General features: G+C 41.8%; 1 protein-coding gene and 1 long non-coding RNA gene across 2 annotated transcripts in view; both read left to right on the top strand.

The window, feature by feature from the left end:
- LOC126875579 (uncharacterized) overlaps positions 1-7,973 on the top strand; it is a 31,093-nt gene extending 23,120 nt beyond the window's left edge. The window contains exon 3 of the mRNA XM_050638531.1: positions 7,755-7,973. Coding sequence (XP_050494488.1) covers positions 7,755-7,973 — 219 coding nt within the window. The remainder of the gene's footprint in view (positions 1-7,754) is intronic.
- A 9,399-nt stretch (positions 7,974-17,372) lies between these two features.
- On the top strand, positions 17,373-22,034 carry LOC126875492 (uncharacterized). The gene is made up of 5 exons (XR_007693478.1): positions 17,373-17,673; positions 18,023-18,203; positions 18,670-18,735; positions 19,032-19,099; positions 19,346-22,034. It is a non-coding gene; the product is annotated as an uncharacterized LOC126875492 (long non-coding RNA).
- The last annotated feature ends 501 nt before the right edge of the window (positions 22,035-22,535 follow it).

Here is a 22,535-nt window from a genome sequence, read left to right as displayed (position 1 = left end):
CAGGTGCCCTCGGTCCTCGCCGGATACGCAAATGGCGCGCACGTGCCCCAGTTCCAGGCACCTGAAACACTGCAGCGGCCGCTTCGGTATGGCCCTTATCCTCGCCGTTGACCAGCCCAGGGCTATCTTCTCCGCCTGGGCCAGCTTGCGGGCTCCTGCCGCCGGACACCTGACCCATGCCGATCCGAGGCCGCCTCTGGTGGCGCCGATCTCGCCCACTTGCACCTCCGCGCTGCCGCATCCCGCCGCCGAGGCCAGTGCTCTTCGCAGCTCCTCCTTCTTGACCGAGATGTCAATCCCGGTCACGCGCAGCTCCGCCATCCTGGTCGGTGTGGCGATTCTCACCGCCGTCGGGTCTAGCGTCTCGGCCAGCCGCGTCGCCAGTAGCGTCGCCTTTCCCCTGTCCTTGTCTCCGGGGACTTGTATTATAATGGCGCCCGTCATCGCCTTCTTCATCTCGAGGCGCTCCGTGCCGAGCTCCGATAGCGGGATCCTCGTTCTTGCCGCTTCCAGGACGTCGGCGTACGACATCCTCGCCCCCTCTTTCAACGTCAGGGTCACCGCGGATGTTCGCGGTGCGCGAGGGGGCGTGACCACCTTGGGTGTCCGCGGTGGTCCTCTCTGCGTAGCGGGGGCGCTCGCCTTCGGTGCGCCCGTCGTCCTGCCGGCCTGGGGTTGCCGCTGTTGTTGCTGCCGTACCCGCGTCGGTGGTGGCGCGGTCGGACCTTTCCTCGCCGCCTCTCCTCCGGCGGCGGCGGCGGCTGCCTTCGCCTCGCTCGCCTTCTTCCTGTTTCTCCTCCTTTTCTTCGTCGTCTCCACCAGCTCCCATCCGCCGTCCTCCCGTTCCCTTCGGGGCGGCGTCGGTTGGGCGGCGGGAGGGTCGACGGGGCGGTCCCCGCTGGGTCGCGCTTCGGGGGTGCGTTGACTTCGAGCGTCCCCGAATCGTTCTTCGATGGTCCTGAGAATGGAGGGTCCCAGTTCTCGGACCGCTCTCTCCAGGGCGTCCAGACGCGTCCTGTTCTCGGTTCCGCCTTCCCACGCGGGGCGGGCGTATTCGGCAGCCGCGTCGGAGCATCGCGGGCACTCGTTGATGCGAGCGGCCAGTCTCCTCAGCTCCTGGCGGAGGGCTGCGTTCTCCCCCTCCAGCACGGACAGCCTCGCGTCCACGTCGTCGGTGGCACGTGCTGGCCTTTCCCTCCTCGCGGATTCCTCGTTCCAGGCGGCGGTGATATAGCTCGCCGCGTTCTTCAGGGACCTGATGTAGGTCCCCTTCAGGTTCGACGACGTCGTCGCGACGTGCATGATTTCAGACACGTGCATCGTCAGGCCCGCGCTGATTTCCGCCGGAGAACTCGTCCTCATCTGCACCTCCAACTCTTCGGACACCACCGGTGTTGTCGCGGCTGCCGTTCTCTTCCTCTTACCCCTGGACGCCATCGAAGCCAGCGACGACCGCGAGGCGATCGAGGCGACCGACTCCTCGTCGTCGGACCTCGCCCGCCCCCGCGATCCCCCCGCCATCGATGACGTACCGTCGTCCATCGTGGCCGGCGCGAGAAAAACGTACTCGGACCTGTTCGCGGCTCTCAGCGAACGTCTCGTCGCCTTCCTCGGAGGCTCCTCCGCGGTCTCCATCCTGTCGTCCTCCGAATGTCCTCCTACCGTTATCCTCCTCCTCTCTCCCGTTGTTTCATCGCCAGTCGTAGAAACGCGTCCGGGGGCCTGGCGGTCCACCCTCGAACGGCCGTGGTCGCGAGATATCGACGCAGCGGGGCCCACTTCACTACCCGCGACTGCGCCGGTACTGGGGTATCCCTCCCCTGCACCGTAAACTTTGTCGTTTATGTTCTCCATTTCCATATTGTTGTTCGTTTTTTCCGCCGAGGTCGTCGTCGAAGTCTCCGTCCTGGTGCCACTCACTCTTTCGCGCCCTGCCCCGGTCGAAGCCGGTGCAGGGCGACAGGGAGCCCCGCGAGAAGGTGAGGTGAGTGGTCTTGACAGGCATGGGCCCGCCAACTTCTCCGAAGTTCTCCGCACCGGATCGGCGAACCGACGGGTGCCAAGGGCACCGATCGGCCGCCACCCGACTGTAAGAGAACATCAGATCCATCGGGGTTTCCCAGGGCATGGTCCTATGCCCCGGGAACCCATGCCCGCCTCGTGCTCCCCAACCTAACCCCAACCTAACCCCAACCTAACCCCAACCTAACCCCAACCTTTTTTTTTTTTTTTTTTTTTTCGTGGAGAAATCCTCATGGACACCCGCTAGGCGGGTAGTGTCGGACTCTTACCGACTAAAACTCCACGGTGGCCTATCCTGACGCCTGAGTCGAGACGCACCCGGGTTCTCTTCCGAATTCTGCCGGTCACCCCCGGGCGTCTATCTCTCCTTCTTTCGAAGGGAGGCATCCTTGCTCTTCTTTGGAACACTAGGGGGGACCACACCCCCTAGCGCCTCGATCCTGCGCGTCTTCCTGGGGACCCCGTCCCTGACGCCTTTCTTCCTGGTTTCCATGTGCTCCTGTGGCGGCCGGGATAGCTCCGCCGGTTACCCCCGGGGTAGTCCTGCGCTCCGGGGGCTTCTGCCTGCCTAGTACTCCTTGGAGAATCCCAGAAAAATGGCGGCGGTGCGCCTCCTTCCTCTTCGCCAGCGCCCGCCCGAACGTTCACCCATCCTTGTCCGTGCCGCGGCGACCGTTGCTTAACCCATGTGATCGGTGGGAAGTCCACGTCTCCACCGCTGCCAGCGGGCGCTGACAACCTAACCCCAACCTAACCCCAACCTAACCCCAACCTAACCCAACCTAACCCCAACCTAACCCCAACCTAACCCCAACCTAACCCCAACCTAACCCCAACCTAACCCCAACCTAACCCCAACGGGGTCCAACGTTGTCCAACGATATCCAGCGGTGTCCAACGGTGTCCCACAGTGTCCCACGGTGTCCCACGGTGTTCCACGGTGTCCCACGGTGTCCCACGGTGTCCAGCGTTGTCCAACGATATCCAACGGTGTCCAACGGTGTCCAACGGTGTCCCACGATGTCCCACAGTGTCCCACAGTGTCCAACGGTGTCCCACAGTGTCCCACGGTGTCCCACGGTGTCCCACGGTGTTCCACGGTGTCCCACGGTGTCCAGCGTTGTCCAACGATATCCAACGGTGTCCCACGATGTCCCACAGTGTCCCACGGTGTCCCACGGTGTCCCACGGTGTCCCACGGTGTCCCACGGTGTCCCACGGTGTCCCACGGTGTCCCACGGTGTCCCACGGTGTCCCACGGTGTCCAACGATATCCAACGGTGTCCCACGGTGTCCCACGGTGTCCAACGATATCCAACGGTGTCCAACGGTGTCCCACGATGTCCAACGGTGTCCCACAGTGTCCAACGGTGTCCCACGGTGTTCCACGGTGTCCCACGGTGTTCCACGGTGTCCCACGGTGTCCCACGGTGTCCAGCGTTGTCCAACGATATCCAGCGGTGTCCCACGGTGTCCCACGGTGTCCCACGGTGTCCCACGGTGTCCCACGATGTCCCACGATGCCCAACGTTGTCCGGCAGTCCAACGGCGTCCAACGATGACCCACGGTGTCCCACGATGTCCCGCGGCGTCCTACGATGTCCAACGGTGTCCAACGTTGTCCAACGATGTCCAACGGTGTCCAACGTTGTCCAACGATGTCCAACGGTGTCCAACCATGTCCTACGACGTCCAACGGTGTCCAACGCTGTCCAACGATGTCCCACGATGTCCAACGATGTCCCACGACGTTCAACGGTGTCCGACGCTGTCCAACGGTGTCCCACGTTGCATTCCAGTCCAGTCTAGATCATCATCATCATCATCCAAAATTCTGTTGGGGGCTTTTGGAGACCCAAACTGGACCGACGGTATCCCACGGGGTCCCACGGGGGGCAGTCCAGTCAAGATCATCCAAAATTCTTTTGGCGGCTTTTGGAGAGAGCCAAACTGGACTGGTGCGTAGTTCTTAGCTTGGCATCGTTTTCCAAAGATTGATCGACTGATTAATTTTTGGAAAAAGGATACCAATTACCAGGTCTCACCACGAGGAGGTGACTACGCACGAGACCCGCCCATGGGTTATGTAACATTACACATCGATCTCGACATTCAACCTGATGGCAGAATGTCGAGTTTTGACTCTACTTAACCATGGGCCTGCGTATGAAAAATAGTTGTTTCGTAGCCTAACTGCGAAACACATATCTCCAACGCAGCGCTTACATGAATCTTTACAAACGTAGAACAAAGCCTACGTAACGCAACATCCATCTCCCACACAACGATTACATCGATCAGTACAAATATCCTACAATAATTCGCATCCCTACTGGCAGCATTCGGTATCAAACACACATTTATCTAACTAGGAACGAAAAGAAGAAAATGTAGCTACTGACACTGTATATACCATTTCGTGTCTTGCAGAAGGGACATACGAGTCGCTGTACTAAACTGCTTAACGTTCTACTTTTGCGACACTATAAGATATTGAAGATATTGAAAAGTTATAAGCTCTAATGTGATCTCAATAAGCTTCCCTTAAAAAATGGGAAAGCAAGAAGATGCCCGATGAATCAGATAATAAAGGAAACAATCGCGCCGCGCCCGAAACGAACGAGATCGCGATCTCTCGAAAGAACTAACAAACCTACGCGACGTACCCCCGTACACGAGATAACCCCGAGGTTCAGCGGAAAGCCCAAGCATTGACCGTAACTCGATTCCTGTTTCGCCGTTCGAAACTTACACGAGTCGCGGTCGATGGCGCCAACAGATGATGCTAGTTATCCACGGGTAATTCAGCCGTGGATCCTGCACATAGGCCAGCAACTTAACACACACTCCAACTGAACATGTGGAACCCGGGGATGGACCGCTGAACAGGATTACGAAGGCATTGACCTCAACTGAACAGTGGGGTCCACTCCCGCGGGCCCGAACAGAATTACGGAGGACGTGAAATTGCAGGTCTCTGACCGAGTACCGAAGTACCAATCGGACAGGACTGCAGATCCACGACTGAATCCCCAACAGATTCGCTAGCATCACCGGCGCGACGACAACTCCCGCGATCCGATGCGAACCTTGAGCAGTCGTCGAGCAGTCACCGAGACAGAGGTGTCCTTGGGGCGACTTACGAATCTAAAGTGTTGTCCAGTGCACGTTGACCCGCACGTACGCGGAATACGCGCGAGCGAGTACGTCACGCTACGGTTTGAAAGAACTGAGTGATCGCGAACCGATAAATCGCGAGTACAATAAGTACTGTGTGGTAAGCGAGTGAAGGGAGACGAGATTTTTCTTTTTTTTTCGTTCTAAGGTGGATAAATGTCGATGTACAGAATGAGCTCACAATGCACTTAACATAGGTATCTACCTTACGATTAATTAAGACTAAAACGTACGCATCCAACGATATCCCACGGTGTCCCACGATGTCCAACGATGTCCCACGGCGTCCCACGATGTCCAACGGTGTCCAACGCTGTCCAACGTTGTCCAACGGTGTCCCACGGTGTCCCACGACGTCCCACGGCGTCCTACGATGTCCAACGGTGTCCAACGTTGTCCAACGTTGTCCAACGGTGTCCAACGGCGTCCAACGGTGTCCAACGGTGTCCAACGCTGTCCAACGTTGTCCAACGACGTCCAACGACGTCCAACGGTGTCCAACGCTGTCCAACGATGTCCCACGTTGCAGCCCGGTCTAGATCATCCAAAATTCTGTTGGAGGCTTTTGGAGACCAAAACTGGACCGACAGTATCCCACGATGTCCCACGTTGCAGTCCAGTCTTGATCATCCAAAATTCTGTTGGAGGCTTTTGGAGACCCAAACTGGACCGACGGTATCCCACGGTGTCCCACGTTGCAGTCCAGTCTAGATCATCCAAAATTCTGTTGGAGGCTTTTGGAGACCCAAACTGGACCGACGGTATCCCACGGTGTCCCACGTTGCAGTCCAGTCTAGATCATCCAAAATTCTGTTGGAGACTTTTGGAGACCCAAACTGGACCGACGGTATCCCACGGTGTCCCACGTTGCAGTCCAGTCTAGATCATCCAAAATTCTGTTGGAGGCTTTTGGAGACCCAAACTGGACCGACGGTATCCCACGGTGTCCCACGTTGCAGTCCAGTCTAGATCATCCAAAATTCTGTTGGAGGCTTTTGGAGACCCAAACTGGGCCGACGGTATCCCACGGTGTCCCACGTTGCAGTCCAGTCTAGATCATCCAAAATTCTGTTGGAGGCTTTTGGAGACCCAAACTGGACCGACGGTATCCCACGGTATCCCACGTTGCAGTCCAGTCTAGATCATCCAAAATTCTGTTGGAGGCTTTTGGAGACCCAAACTGGACCGACGGTATCCCACGGTGTCCCACGTTGCAGTCCAGTCTAGATCATCCAAAATTCTGTTGGAGGCTTTTGGAGACCCAAACTGGACCGACGGTATCCCACGGTGTCCCACGTTGCAGTCCAGTCTAGATCATCCAAAATTCTGTTGGAGGCTTTTGGAGACCCAAACTGGGCCGACGGTATCCCACGGTGTCCCACGTTGCAGTCCAGTCTAGATCATCCAAAATTCTGTTGGAGGCTTTTGGAGACCCAAACTGGACCGACGGTATCCCACGGTGTCCCACGTTGCAGTCCAATCTAGATCATCCAAAATTCTGTTGGAGGCTTTTGGAGACCCAAACTGGACCGACGGTATCCCACGGTGTCCCACGTTGCAGTCCAGTCTAGATCATCCAAAATTCTGTTGGAGGCTTTTGGAGACCCAAACTGGACCGACGGTATCCCACGGTGTCCCACGTTGCAGTCCAGTCTAGATCATCCAAAATTCTGTTGGAGGCTTTTGGAGACCCAACTGGACCGACGATATCCCACGCCGTCCCATGTTGCAGTCCAGTCTAGATCATCCAAAATTCTGTTGGAGGCTTTTGGAGACCCAAACTGGACCGACGGTATCCCACGGTGTCCCACGTTGCAGTCCAATCTAGATCATCCAAAATTCTGTTGGAGGCTTTTGGAGACCTAAACTGGACCGACGGTATCCCACGATGTCCCATGTTGCAGTCCAGTCTAGATCATCCAAAATTCTGTTGATGGCTTTTGGAGACCCAAACTGGACCGACGGTATCCCACGGTGTCCCACGTTGCAGTCCAGTCTAGATCATCCAAAATTCTGTTGGAGGCTTTTGGAGACCCAAACTGGACCGACGGTATCCCACGATGTCCCACGTTGCAGTCCAATCTAGATCATCCAAAATTCTGTTGGAGGCTTTTGGAGACCTAAACTGGACCGACGGTATCCCACGATGTCCCATGTTGCAGTCCAGTCTAGATCATCCAAAATTCTGTTGGAGGCTTTTGGAGACCCAAACTGGACCGACGGTATCCCACGGTGTCCCACGTTGCAGTCCAGTCTAGATCATCCAAAATTCTGTTGGAGGCTTTTGGAGACCCAAACTGGACCGACGGTATCCCACGATGTCCCATGTTGCAGTCCAGTCTAGATCATCCAAAATTCTGTTGGAGGCTTTTGGAGACCCAAACTGGACCGACGGTATCCCACGGCGTCCAACGGTGTCCAACGGCGTCCAACGGCGTCCAACGGTGTCCAACGGCGTCCAACGGCGTCCCACGTTGCAGTCCAGTTTAGATTATCCAAAATTCTCTTCGTGGCTTTTCGTAATCCAAACTGGACTGTATTAGCGTGGTTCTTAGCTTGGTATTGAATTATTGTGCAATGCTTGTATTTATGGATGTTGTGGTTTTCCAAACGTTAATCAACTGATTAATCTGCGAAAACGATTACATCTATCAGCACAAACATTGTACAATAATTCGGTACCATACTGGCAACATTCTGTATCAAAGATACATTTGTCTAACTTGGAACGAAAGAATGGAAATGAAACTATTGACACTGCATATACAATTTAGAGTCTTGCAGAAGAGACATACGACTCATTGTACTAAACTCATGAAAATATCGAAAAGTTATATACTCCAACGTTACCGCAATATGCTTCTTTTAAAAATGGGGAAGCGGGAAGACGCCTGAACAATTAGACAATGGAAGAAAAATCATTTGGGTATCTAGCATACATATTTAATATGCTATGAAATATTCATATATGTAATTGAAATCTACTTTCTGCTAATTGATAAATTTGGAGCAAACTCATTTACTTGATGTGGTATATGAAAGAAACAGGTATTTTTAAAACGAGAACATTTTATACATGAAAAATAAACTACTAATAATGGCTAATTATAGATCAAATTACTATTGATTAAATTTTAGCAAATATAGAGAATCATTTGTATCTTTTTAATCGAAACTAGGGTTACGTTGAAAACAAGAATTTTAAGTAATTGAATTTAATCTGAATTAAAAATTCACTATGAAATTCGAATATTTATAAAATTCTACATTACTGTTCAAAGATTGAAAATATCGCGGTCCAAGAAATGTTAAAAGTTATGGTTCCAAGAACGAACAATCACCAGCGGAAATTCCAATTGCAGTGAATTAAATTTTAAAAAATATTTGAAGCCTTTATAGCAACTTTAAGATATTTCATTATAATAGTTTGCTGCGCATGAAATCGCAGCAAAATATAAATAATAAATATCTGTATTTTAGCAGTTATGGTAACGTTAACGCTGACAAAGAAATATGTCTTATAGCAGTATTTTCAGTAATAAACGTGGTAATAAGAGGCGCTGAAAAGGAAACAAAGCAGTAGCCAGAAGGGCTACTAAAATTCAATCGTATTCCACTCTATATAAACCCGATCAACACGCCGAGAGTGGAACTGAATATTCTTGTTTCGCAACACTAATTTACTACAAATATTTATGAAGCAGAAAATTTACAAAATCAAACGCGATGAGTGCTTCGTTATATCTGCAATATCAATTAATCTACCATTAAAAAAAAAAAATTAAGCCTGAAAATTCCCGATATTTGATACGCAACGCTAATAAGTATAAATCTACGCACTCGTATTTAAGCAATACGCAACACTAATACCGAGAGATCAAAGTGCAACCATTTAAGAGGTTGCTGATGAACGATCACACTTGTACAACTCTTGCAGCTGTACGTGTGATCCAGGAACAGTGTCCGACCAATGCAGTCGGGGGGTTTGGGCATTTTGTAAACGCAACTCTACTTAACAAAACGCGATCATTCATTATCGCAACGCTAATTCTTATAGTGAATTCAAATAAAAATTACTATTTACTATATGAAAAAGCTACTTTAAATATTCTGATATTGCTACTTGCAATACCATAAAATTAATTGAAAATTAACATTTCTATAATCTAATTTTAAGCAATAGAAAATAGGATAAATTCTAAATATTCATAATAAAATTTGCAAAAGACAATCGCGATATCGTAATTCGCAACTCTAAAGCAAACGCGATTATCATTTTATCGCAACTCTAACTCAAACCGTAATCATTTTCTCGTCACACTAATAAAAAGCCGCGATGTCATCTCGCAACTCTAATACAACCCGTAATTAATTTATCGCAACACTAATAAGAAAAATCGCGAGTGGGGGGCTGACATATCGCAGTGCAACCATTTAGGAGGTTGCCGATGAACGATCACACTTGTACAACTCTTGCAGCTGTATCGTGTGATCCAGGAACAGTGTCCGACCAATGCAGTCGGGGGGTTTGGGCATTTTGTAAACGCAACTCTACATAACAAAACGCGATCATTCATTATCGCAACGCTAATTCTTATAGTAAATTTAATAAAAATTACTATTTACTATATAAAAAAGCTACTTTAAATATTCTGGTATTGCTACTTGCAATACTATAAAATTAATTGAAAACTAACACTTTTATAATCTAATTTTAAACAATAGAAAACAGGAAAAATTCTAAAAATTGCAAAAGACAATCGCGATATCGTAATTCGCAACTCTAAAGCAAACGCGATTATCATTTTATCGCAACTCTAACTCAAACCGTAATCATTTTCTCGCCACACTAATGAAAAGCCGCGATGTTATTTCGCAACTCTAATACAACCCGTAATTAATTTGTCGCAACACTAATAGGAAAAATCGCGATTTGCCCAATGGGACGATGGACCGATATATACATCGGCCAAAAAAGCAAACTACTACTACTACTACTACTACTACTACAAATACTAAAATCGAGCATAGTGACAAAGTAGTAACAATAATGACTTCCCATGCTCTGGATGACCCAGAGGATGGGCAGCCATTAGTAGTTGCCCTCTTGAGTGGCAGTTTGCCGGGCCTCTTCGGCTTATAGCCTCTTCTTTCTTCGGGCGCAATGCCCGCTGAAACTTAAATCTAAGCTCGAGACTTCTAAATCGCAAACAAAAAAAAAACTTACCAAGGTAAAATAAAAATATAAACCGCGGAAGCTGATTGAAGTGCACATGGACTGACCAACGATCACGGCAGTGATCGTTGCCCACTCGCATGTGCGTGCTCGAGCAATATACGTTCGTTTCGAGCCCACTCGCGACCGCGACCGCGAAATTCGAAAAATCGAAAGGCAAAACCAGAGACGAATGCATGCTCTACTCGTGCCAGTTTCACCGTCGATTTTCCAAATATGTCCAGAAACAGGTTGGCTACACGAAAACGCGCCTACCCGACCAGAGACTGTGCCAACCTGCCCGGCCCTACCTACTTATAATTAACAGACATACCAGAAAGTATACTACCTATCCTACCTAGCGCTATATTTAAAAATGGCAAAACAGGCACACCAACACACTCGCTCCACGGTTCTCACACAAACGCTCGGGCGCAAAGGTCCTACACTAGAGAGGACGTCCCGGGACGCCTCCGACACCCGAGCTTAACACACACCATGCACACTCTAAGGTACGTACCGTTTTCCTGAAATCGACTGACGAAGGCTAGTGACCATTGCGTAAAACGTGATAAAACACGTCTGAGGAAATGATATCGTTAAAATAAATGTAAGTAAACTTGGAATTATAATTCTAATTTACGGCAACATTTAAAGCGTGGTTACGCTTAATCGCGTGGGCGATATTATCACAAATTGTGATTGTATCGAGACGTAAATTGAATCGATATATGTTTCGACATTTTTAATATTTGATGTTTTAACGAATGAAAAAAAGCGACGCAGTTCCACGGCCTAACAACACACACACATAACGTGGAAAATACGTCGTGCACGGTACACTAACACATCGTCAGTCGCTGACAAATTATTACATTACTTAATTCTAGATCATCGTGCCCAGTGTCTTTCTCCCATTCAAGTAGCACCTGGGCACGTGAATGAGGTCCTGACAATGGGCACGGAAAGGGTTAAACCTGAAAATCCTGATCTAAAAAAATTATTAGTTTGTGTAATTTTTATTTAACGGACTAACGTTCTCTGATTTTATATTTTACTACATCGTTTCTGATTAAATCTACTTTATTGATTTAATAGTAACTAAGTAACTCTACTTTATTAATTTAATAAATCAGAACAAAACTTTAATATTGCAAAACAGGTAGCGTTAATTGAAAAAGACTGAGGCTCGATCAAATGGAATAATTGACTCTAAATATATTACTAAGAAAGAAATAATCTCAGGCGATCTCTTTATCAAAGCATATACTCGAAAGTACAGAAGCAGTGTTCAAAATTATTGCTTTGATTCAAAAATCTGCCTGTCGCGAAGTGTCTTCTTGCACGTAAAATTTCACACATTCTTGTACGGGAAAAAATGAATTTTGACTCATATTTTAAATTCTAACCGAAATAAAATAAACTGACGTGACTTGATATTATCACGATTAATCCATTGTTTAAAATCAAGTATGTTTATGTTAAACAGGTATATTCGTATACATATTTGCCATTTGCAAATATTCATACGGAATGTTAACATGCATGCTTATAAATAACACGAATATATTTTCAAGTGTATGTATTTAAACTAATTATTATAATCGCGCTGTGCAAGAAGACCTATCCTAAACTAATAAATTTAAAAAAAGAATGTTACTACTCACGGGTATAAGAAATACCCGCGGTCACTATGCTCGCAACAAAATTCTACGTAATACAACCGGTCACCCGTGCCGATTCGGACCTTTCATCCTACGACATGATTGAGTGACCGGAGGAACAAAAATGCATGCGACTCACCGTTCGATGCGGAGAAACAGAGGACGTACCATGGATGCTGCGCCACCCCAGCGAATATCATCAGGGAGACTAACATCAGGCAGGAACCGTGTAAAGTCCAGTGGTGGAAATGGTGGTTGTTTAAGGGCGGGGGGGGGGGGGGTGAGAGGAAGAAGCGAAACGTCGTTTCGACAATTTTCTTCTTTTTCCTATCGATCGTTTATTTAGAAAATACTGCTATTTTTGTACGCTTAAAAATTATTATTAAGAAATTGGAACAAGTTTGAAAAATATTATTTAGTTGAAAATTGTGAGATACTTTTCGATAGCAAACAAATGCTCATGAATAACGTGAATGCAATGCAATCGTTTGCAAGAATTATATTGTTCGCAATTAGAATATATACTGTGAATTTTCCTTATTAGAATACGAAATATACATTCCAATAATACACTACAGTCGCGTGTTTTAAATAATGGAAAATATTTGCAAGAATTCAAAAGTCCGCCACTAAATATATTTAAAGAATACTGTGCAAACGCGCGCGAAACCTTGTTTCGAGGTATTTGAATCTACCTGTTACTAATTTGCAAGTTTATGACGTTATAACTCAATTTGAAACAATAAGATAATTCGTTAAAAATTGGTTTGAAATAAGAGAATGATTTCATACATCGGGATCTTTCAGAAGAATCAATGGACTCACGCGACGCACCCCTGTGCACAAAATAACCGCAAGATTCAGTGGGAAAAAAGAATAGATTTTTATATCTCGTTCCAAGTCAGATAAGTATCATTGTACAGAATGAGCTTAGAATGGATTCGACATAGCCAAGACATATCCCACCATGTCCCGCTGTGTCCCACGGTGTCCCACGGTGTCCCACGGTGTCCCACGGTGTCCCACGGTGTCCCACGGTGTCCCACGGTGTCCCACGGTGTCCCACGGTGTCCCACGGTGTCCCACGGTGTCCCACGGTGTCCCACGGTGTCCCACGGCTTCCAACGTTGCAGTCCAGTGTAGATCATCCAAAATTCTTTTCGCGGCATTTGGTGACCCACACTGGATCGACGATGTCCCACGTGGCAGTCCAGTGTAGATCATCCAAAATTCTTTTCGCGGCATTTGGTGACCCACACTGGACCGACGATGTCCCACGTTGCAGTCCAGTGTAGATCATCCAAAATTCTTTTCGCGGCATTTGGTGACCCACACTGGACCGACGATGTCCCACGTTGCAGTCCAGTGTAGATCATCCAAAATTCTTTTCGCGGCATTTGGTGACCCACACTGGACCGACGATGTCCCACGTTGCAGTCCAGTGTAGATCATCCAAAATTCTTTTCGCGGCATTTGGTGACCCACACTGAACCGACGATGTCCCACGTTGCAGTCCAGTGTAGATCATCCAAAATTCTTTTCGCGGCATTTGGTGACCCACACTGAACCGACGATGTCCCACGTTGCAGTCCAGTGTAGATCATCCAAAATTCTTTTCGCGGCATTTGGTGACCCACACTGGACCGACGACGTCCCACGGTGTCCAACGATGTCCCACGGTGCAGTCCAGTGTAGATCATCCAAAATTCTTTTGGCGGCTTTTGGAGACCCAAACTGGACTGGTGCGTAGTTCTTAGCTTGGCATCGTTTTCCAAAGATTAATCAACTGATTAATTTTTGGAAAAGGATGCCAATTACCAGGTCTCACCACGAGGAGGTGACTACGCAAGAGACCCGCTCATGGGTTATTTAACATTACACATCGATCTTGACATTCAAGCTAATGGCAAGAATGTCGAGTTCTAACTCTACTTGATCATGGGCCTACGACAGTGTGAAAGAACTGAGCGATCGTGAACCGATAAATCACGAGAACAATCTTTTTTATGTAGCAAGCGAGGGGTTGAAGAGAAAAGAAATTTTTATTTTTCGTTCCAAGATGGATAAGCATCATTGTACAGAATGGAATCGCAACGCACTTAACATCTGTATTAACATTATGAATAATTAAGGTCAAAGTGCACGCACCCTACGGTGGCCCACGACGTCCCATGGTGTCCCCGTAGGGAGGTATTAGTCCAGTCTAGATCATCAAAACAGTTATGGATGATCTAGACTAGACTATATTAAAGTAGTTTTTAGCATGATATCGTTGTTCAAATGTTATAAATTAGTGGCTTAAATATTATAAATTAATGCTTCAATTGCTATTAAGTAATGGTTAAAATGTCGTTAATTAATGGTTTGATTGTAATAAATTAATGGTTTAATTGTTATTAATTAATAGGTTAAATGTTATAAATTAATAGTTAGATGTTAAACTAAATGTTTCAAATGTTGTTATTTAATGGTTCAATTGTTGTAAATTAATACCTTATATGTTATAAAATAATAGTTTGAATGTTATAAATTAATAGCTTAAATGTTATAAATTAATAGCTTAAATGCTATAAATTAATCGTTTAGACGTTATAAATTAATGGCTTAAGTGCTATAAATTAATAATTTAAATATTGTAAATTAAGAGCTTAAATGTTATAATTTAATAGTTCGAATGTTAGAAATTAATGGTTTAAATGTATAAAGTAATAGTTTAAATGTTGCAAATTAATGGGTCAGACGTTATAAATTAATAGCTTAAATGTTATAAATTAATAGCTTAAATGTTATAAATTAATCGTTTAGACGTTATAAATTAATGGCTTAAGTGCTATAAATTAATAATTTAAATATTGTAAATTAAGAGCTTAAATGTTATAATTTAATAGTTCGAATGTTAGAAATTAATGGTTTAAATGTATAAAGTAATAGTTTAAATGTTGCAAATTAATGGGTTAGACGTTATAAATTAATAGCTTAAATGTTACAAATTAATGGCTTGAATGTTATAAATTAATAGCTTAAATGTTAGAAATTAATGTCTTAAATGTAATAAAATAACAGTTTAAATATTGTAAATTAGTAGCTTGGATGTTGTAAATTAATAGCTTAAATGTTATAAATTAATAGCTTAAATGTATAAAATAACAGTTTAAATGTTGTAAATTTATTGCTTAAATATTATAAATTTATTGCTTAAATGTTATAAATTTATAGCTTAAGTGTTGTAAATTAATGGTTTAGACGTTATAAATTGCTAGTTGCAATGTTGTTGTTTGATATTTTTTTTTTATTTACCTCATATTTAAATTCTTCTTCGATGTTCACTCTCCGGAATTTCAGGCACAAAAGAGCCCGCGCGCGACTTCTGTGTTCCTTATATACCTTGACAAGGTGTCGCGATGTCATTCAAACGGTAACGATTTTTTGACATAGCAAAGGACGGTTTTTCCATTATAACAAAATCAAATTGAACGATTTCTTAATTTTTATCGTAAATTGGCATCTTTAACATTTTAATACGACATTCATTTTTATCATTTTAATAGTTTCTACAAACTAAGACTAAATTCACACCTCCTTGATACTAGTTTTCGACTATCAATTAGTTTCAATAAAAAGGGGAAGAAAGCCTAACAGCAGTCGATGACGTTACTGTGAAATAAGTTAAGGTGTTTAAATAATCAGACAGGTAAAATTCATATTAATCGTTATATTATATTATCGATATTCGTTCATTTACTTGTGCTAATTACAAAATAAAATGTTCTTTTTTCTTGAATAACACCTACATCACCGTCTGCGATATTTAAAATTCATATTTAATGCTTATTTAAAAGTCAGGTATCTTTTTCATTCCTCTCAAGTTAAACGAGTAAATTTATTCGTTATAGTTGTAACATAAAATGGCTATTTATTTCACTACCACCTGCATCGCTGTACGTGATACAGATATTAATTATGTATCGAATAATATGAACTAATTGGCTGTAATCGCGGTTAGGTATTTCTTCGTTTGATATATCAAGGGATCTATTAGGCTATTAGCGAGGGACTTATTGATTCTTTGAAGAAGTATCAAATTCTATGAAAATTAACTAAATGATTATATTCGATTAGTATTCGACAATGTCTATCATATTCAGCCACCTTCTCTTATAATAGATTCTGCTCGGATCGATTATTTTATAATAAATTGCAGATTATGCCACGGTATATTATAAGATATTTGTCTATAGCTCTTTTTTTTTCTAATTCATTGATTTTATTATTAGTCTTATTGGTTTTTCCCGTGAGTATCTGTTGTACGTACATTTCCATTATGCTCAGATTTTTAACATCGTTGTGCGAACATGTGCGTGCTCTAGCAATAAACATTCGTTTCGAGCTTACTCACGACCGCGACCGCGAAATTCGATAAATCGAAAGGAAAAACCAGGGACGAGAGCATGTTCTAATATTAAGTCACGTTCGTTTATTTCATTTCGGTTAGAATTTAAAATATGAGTCAAAATTCACTTTTTTCCGTACAAGAATGTGTGAAATTTTACGTGCAAGAAGACACTTCGCGACAGGCAGATTTTTGAATCAAAGCAATAATTTTGAACACTGCTTCTGCACTTTCGAGTATATGCTTTGAAAAAAAGATCGCCTGAGATTATTTCTTTCTTAGTAATATATTTAGAGTCAATTATTGCACTTGATCGAGTCTCGACGATGTATTGGTGTATCGTATACACTTTCTACTTTGATGATTCATCATAATATTTTACCAATTTTCATAACTTAATTATAAGCATATACCATTATTCAATAATTAATTATTAAATATATAAATCTAATATATTCTTACACGCACAAGTTTGTTTTACTTTCAAATATAAGATCATGTTACAATAATAAAAATTTTAGAATTTATACATCAACTAATAGCAAAATAAATAATGATAATAAATTATTTTCAATTAAAGAAATTTCTCTTTTCATGATAGTTTCGCTATTAATTCTCAAAGACCATTGTAAATTGCTAACATTTTTGTCACGTTTTTCTATTTATTACAATGTTTGAATCATTGAAAAATAGTTATTAATAATTGTATGAATAATTAAGTAATATACCGTAATGATATTCTTACTAAACAATATTTTGTTTAATAGTAGCAGCTATACTCATGTAATATAAAAACTTTTCATTAAGAACATAATTTTATCCGTAATTGTTACTGAACATTGTTTTAAATATGTTCTCTATTTCTCAATTTCATCAATTTCACTGTTTGAACACGATAAATTTGCGCGCGCTCGTGCCTACGAAAATCGAGCGTTCCTATTGGCGGAATATATTCCGAAGTCAAATAGAACGTGCCTATTGGCGCAGAATATTGCCAAGTGACATTGAGCGTTCCTATTGGCGCAATATATTGTGACGTCATATCGAGCGCTCCTATTGGCTGGAGAGTCGTAGTTTCAACCGAGCCGAGCGGTGACATGAAAGTCGTGCTGCGTAAATTCGTCTCGTCGAGCGTTATCGTGTTTTTAGTACCTTTATTTCGACTTTATCAACGATTCTGCACTTCTATCTGGTTAATTCAAATAGTAAGTTCGTATTTAATCGTTTATTGATTATAATTTTAGTAAAATTGTATTGTATCGCGAAATTTTTCTTTTACTTTTGTCATTAACGGCGTATTTGACAATTTGCAGTTACTGATCGTTTTTATTACTGACCTTTGAGGTAGAATTTGGTTTCTATTTTTACTTTATTTCACAATAATTGCTTTATTATTGATTTTTTGTACATTTATCCTTAACTGTATTTCTGATAGGGTTAGGTTAAAATTATCGATAATTCACATTACCGGCTTTTACTATAATTTGTTCTGTTATTGCAAATTGTTGGTTTTGTCGTACATTTATTTGAAATTGTTGGTTTTCTTTTGTGTAGATTATTGGCTGGACACGCGACTGAAAACACTGAAAGAATACACATCACAGACGCCACAAACGATCGACAATCGATAATTCGAACTGAAACAAGATGAACGTCATAGATGATTATTAATAAATCGAATCGTTGATTTTTTATGCCGATTTAGCAATGATTGACGTATTATAACAAAGCAGAGGTACGTACACGACTATTTTCTCTTTTTATTGGATCGATAGTAATCGATATTTGCTAAATAATTGCTATACAGCTTCCGATTGGCATATAATAACATCATTTTATAAACAGTTGCATAATTTGTTGAAAATATCAAGATGAAACAAAAAGAGGTTAAAGAAATCACATTTGAAACTGTTCACATATAAAAATGTTTCGGGTATATAGATTATCGTTAATAATCGGATATACTATTAATGAATTAATGTTTTTATATTAATATATAGCAAATTATACAAATCATTTAGTTGTTATTAAAAAACAATCTATTTGTATAGTAATTAGATTTTAACACAATTTCAATTTTTATTGTTATTAATATTTCAAGTTTGAATAGAGTTTTATTTTTCATTACCTTAGACTTTTTTTTAACAATGAACGATATATTTTTAAGAACAAATTATAATATTTCATATGTTTTGTTTCAGTTTTTCATAATTTCTACTATTTCCTGTGCTTTGGGAAGGACGCAGTGATGCTTCAAAACTAAGCATGTAAGAATCTTTGCATATTGTACACCAATTAATTTTATTCCTTGTATTTTGCTATAATTACTCACAATAAAAAAACAAGTCTGATTTTATACTTCAATATCAGAATTTCAGTTGTTACAGTAATTAAAGTTCACTAATTATTTAACTTTCCTATCGTTATTAAAATTTAAGGTTTTCATAGAATACCATATTACGTTATTTAACATTTTTTGTTGAATCATTACTTAAGTTTCAAAATAAATTATTCACGCATGTATTATTTATATATCTATAAGAAGACATATGTTTTGTTAAAGGTTTATCACTCCTTCCTCTTCCTCCTGCTTCCTGAAAAGGTCCTAGTGGTGTTTCAAAAGTCAAGAATGTAAGTAATATGTAAATTATTTAATTCTATCGCTATATATTTCAATTTGCTACTCCTAATTTGAATATTGTCATTAAAATTTTAATAGAGATTAATAGACATTAATCCTCCACTGCTTTAAATTTTCCAATTAATTAACGTCATATTATATTATAATATAATATAAGCAAATATAATATAATATGAGTAATAATATAAAATATGATATAATATGAGCAAATTATAATATTCCATGCATTGTTACAGTTTTTTCCATGATGGGATTGCATGACTCCTCCTTGATAACGGTCTTCACGACGACTTTCCCTGGGCTACCATAGCATCGATGACTACGTTCCTCGCATCTTATCGTGAGTCGCATGCATTTTTGTCCCTCCGGTCACTCAATCATGTCGTAGGACGAAAGGTCCGAATCGACACGGGTGACTGGTTGTATTACGTAGAATTTTGTTGCGAGCATAGTGACCGCGGGTATTTTTTATACCCGTGAGTAGTAACATTCTTTTTTTAAATTTATTAGTTTAGGATAGGTCTTCTTGCATATCGCGTTTTTGTTTCTGTTAATTATATGATATACTGAACAATTTTATATTAACAATATTAATAATACTACTAACTGATAAAAACGATATTATATTAATAATTAGTTTGAATATTTGTGATTGAAGATATACATGTATGTTCACTGTGATCACTTTTAAAGTTGGAGTGTATTAAAAATGTATATCTAGAGAGAGTTGCAATGATTTAATTAAATATTTCGTAGTGATGAAGTCGAATTACATATTTAATAATAACGATAATAAGTCATTTTTTATTTCACCTGGCACTATTACGATGGATTTAATTGTTTGCCATTCATTTTTTAATTTGAGTATTAATTTAAAATATACATATAGGGGTAGTAAAGTTCAGTCCTGCCGTACAAATATGCATGGAATTTCATGGGCAAGAAGAAATTTCGCGACAGGCAAATTTTGGAATCAAAGCAGCAAGTTTTGAACATTGTTTTTGTACTTTCGAAAATGTGCTTTGACGAAGGAATTGCCTGAGGTTGTTTGTAATAATATCTAACTTTGAGTCAGTTATTAAATAAATTTCTTATTCATTGTCAATTTGTCTCTTTTGTAGTGAAATTTCAATAGTTCGTAGAATCAATTATTTAAATGAATCATTATATTGCATTGATCTTATTTATGCTGTTTTTTATAAATAAATTCAATATTAGTATTTCGGTAAATTATAAAATTAATAACCTAGACTATACAGTGATAGTAATAGAGATAAAGTTTGAAAATGCAAAATAAAGAAAGATTAGTCCGTTAGATACAAATTAGATGCACTAATACGTTTTTTAGTTAGGATTTTCAGGTTTAACCCCTTCCGTATTCAATGCCAGGATCTCACTCACGTGCTCAGGTGCTACTTGGGTGAGAGAAAGGCAATGAGTACGATGACCATTGATTTTATAATAATTTGTAAGCGACTGACGATGAGTTAGCGTATCGTGCACGACGTACTTTCCACATAGTGTGTGTGGTTAGGCTGTGGAATTGCGTCGTTCAGTATTTATTCCATTTACTACAAATATAAATAATAAAAAATAAATTCAAAAAATATCATTTCAATCACAAACTGTAAAAACAAAGATTCGTTATCGAATACAGGGAATCAGAGATACTAGGGTCATTAATTTTATTGTTAAATTATAATAAATGGTACCACATATCGTACCATCTACAATTTCTTTGAAAAATAAATACACTCTCTGAATTATGAATATTTGCAATTAAAATTGAGATTAACTTTTATCGCAATTTACGCAATGGTCGCTAGCATTCGTCAGTCGATTTCAGGAAAATGGTACGTACCTTAGAGTATGCATGCTGTGTGTTAAGCTCGGGTGTCGGAGGCGTCCCGGGACGTCCTCTCTAGTGTAGGACCTTTGCGCCCGAGCGTTTGCGTGAGAACCGTGGAGCGAGTGTGTTGGTGTGCCCGTTTTGCCATTTTTAAATATAGCGCTAGGTAGGATAGGTAGTATACTTTCTGGTATGTCTGTTAATTATAAGTAGGTAGGGCCGGGCAGGTTGGCACAGTCTCTGGTCGGGTAGGCGCGTTTTCGTGTGACCAACCTGTTTCTGGAAATCTAATTTGAAAAATCGACGGTGAAACTGGCACGGGTAGAGCATGCTCTCGTCTCTGGTTTTGCCTATCGATTTTTCGAATTTCGCGGTCGCGGTCGCGAATGGGTCGAAACGAACGTTTATTGCTCGAGCACGCACATGCGAGTGAGCAACGATCACTACCGTGAATGTTGGTCAGTCCATATGCACTTCAATCAGCTTCAGCGGTTTATATTATTATTTTACCTTTATAAGTTTTCTTTTTGTTTGCGATTTAGAAGTCTCGAGCTTAGATTTAAGTTTCAGCGGGCATTGCGCCCGAAGAAAGAAGAGGCTATAAGCCGAAGAGGCCCGGCAAACTGCCACTCAAGAGGGCAACTACTAATGGCTCCCCATCCTCTGGGTCATCCAGAGTATGGGAAGTCATTATTGTTACTACTTTGTCACTATGCTCGCTTTTAGTATTTTTAGTAGTAGTAGTAGTAGTCGTAGTAGTAGTAGTTTGCTTTTTTGGCCGATGTATATATCGGTCCATCGTCCCATTGGGCAAATCGCGATTTTTCTTATTAGTGTTGCGATAAATTAATTACGGGTTGTATTAGAGTTGCGAAATAATATCGCGGCTTTTCATTAGTGTAGCGAGAAAATGATTACGGTTTGAATTAGAGTTGCGATAAAATGATAATCGCGTTTGCTTTAGAGTTGCGAATTACGATATCGCGATTGTCTTTTGCAATTTTTAAAATTTATCCTGTTTTCTTTTGTTTAAAATTAGATTATGAAAATGTTAGTTTTCAATCAATTTTATAGTATTGCAAGTTGTATTATCAGAATATTTAAAGTAGCTTTTTCATATTGTGCATTGTAATTTTCATTAAATTCAGTACAAGAATTAGCGTTGCGATAAAGAATGATCGCGTTTTGTTAAGTAGTGTTGCGTTTACAAAATGCCCAAACCTCCCGACTGCATTGGTCGGACACTGTTCCTGGATCACACGATACAGCTGCAAGAGCTGTGCAAGTGTGATCGTTCATCGGCAACCTCCTAAATGGTTGCACTGCGATATGTCAACACCCACTCGCGATTTTTCTTATTAGTGTTGCGATAAATTAATTACGGGTTGTATTAGAGTTGCGAAATAATATCGCGGCTTTTCATTAGTGTGGCGAGAAAATGATTACGGTTTGAATTAGAGTTGCGAGAAAATGATAATCGCGTTTGCTTTAGAGTTGCGAATTACGATATCGCGATTGTCTTTTGCAATTTTTAAAATTTATCCTGTTTTCTTTTGTTTAAAATTAGATTATGAAAA

The sequence above is a fragment of the Bombus huntii genome, chromosome 18 (assembly GCF_024542735.1).
Source record: "Bombus huntii isolate Logan2020A chromosome 18, iyBomHunt1.1, whole genome shotgun sequence".
Classification (NCBI taxonomy): domain Eukaryota; kingdom Metazoa; phylum Arthropoda; class Insecta; order Hymenoptera; family Apidae; genus Bombus; species Bombus huntii.
This window is presented reverse-complemented; position numbering and strand designations above follow the sequence as displayed.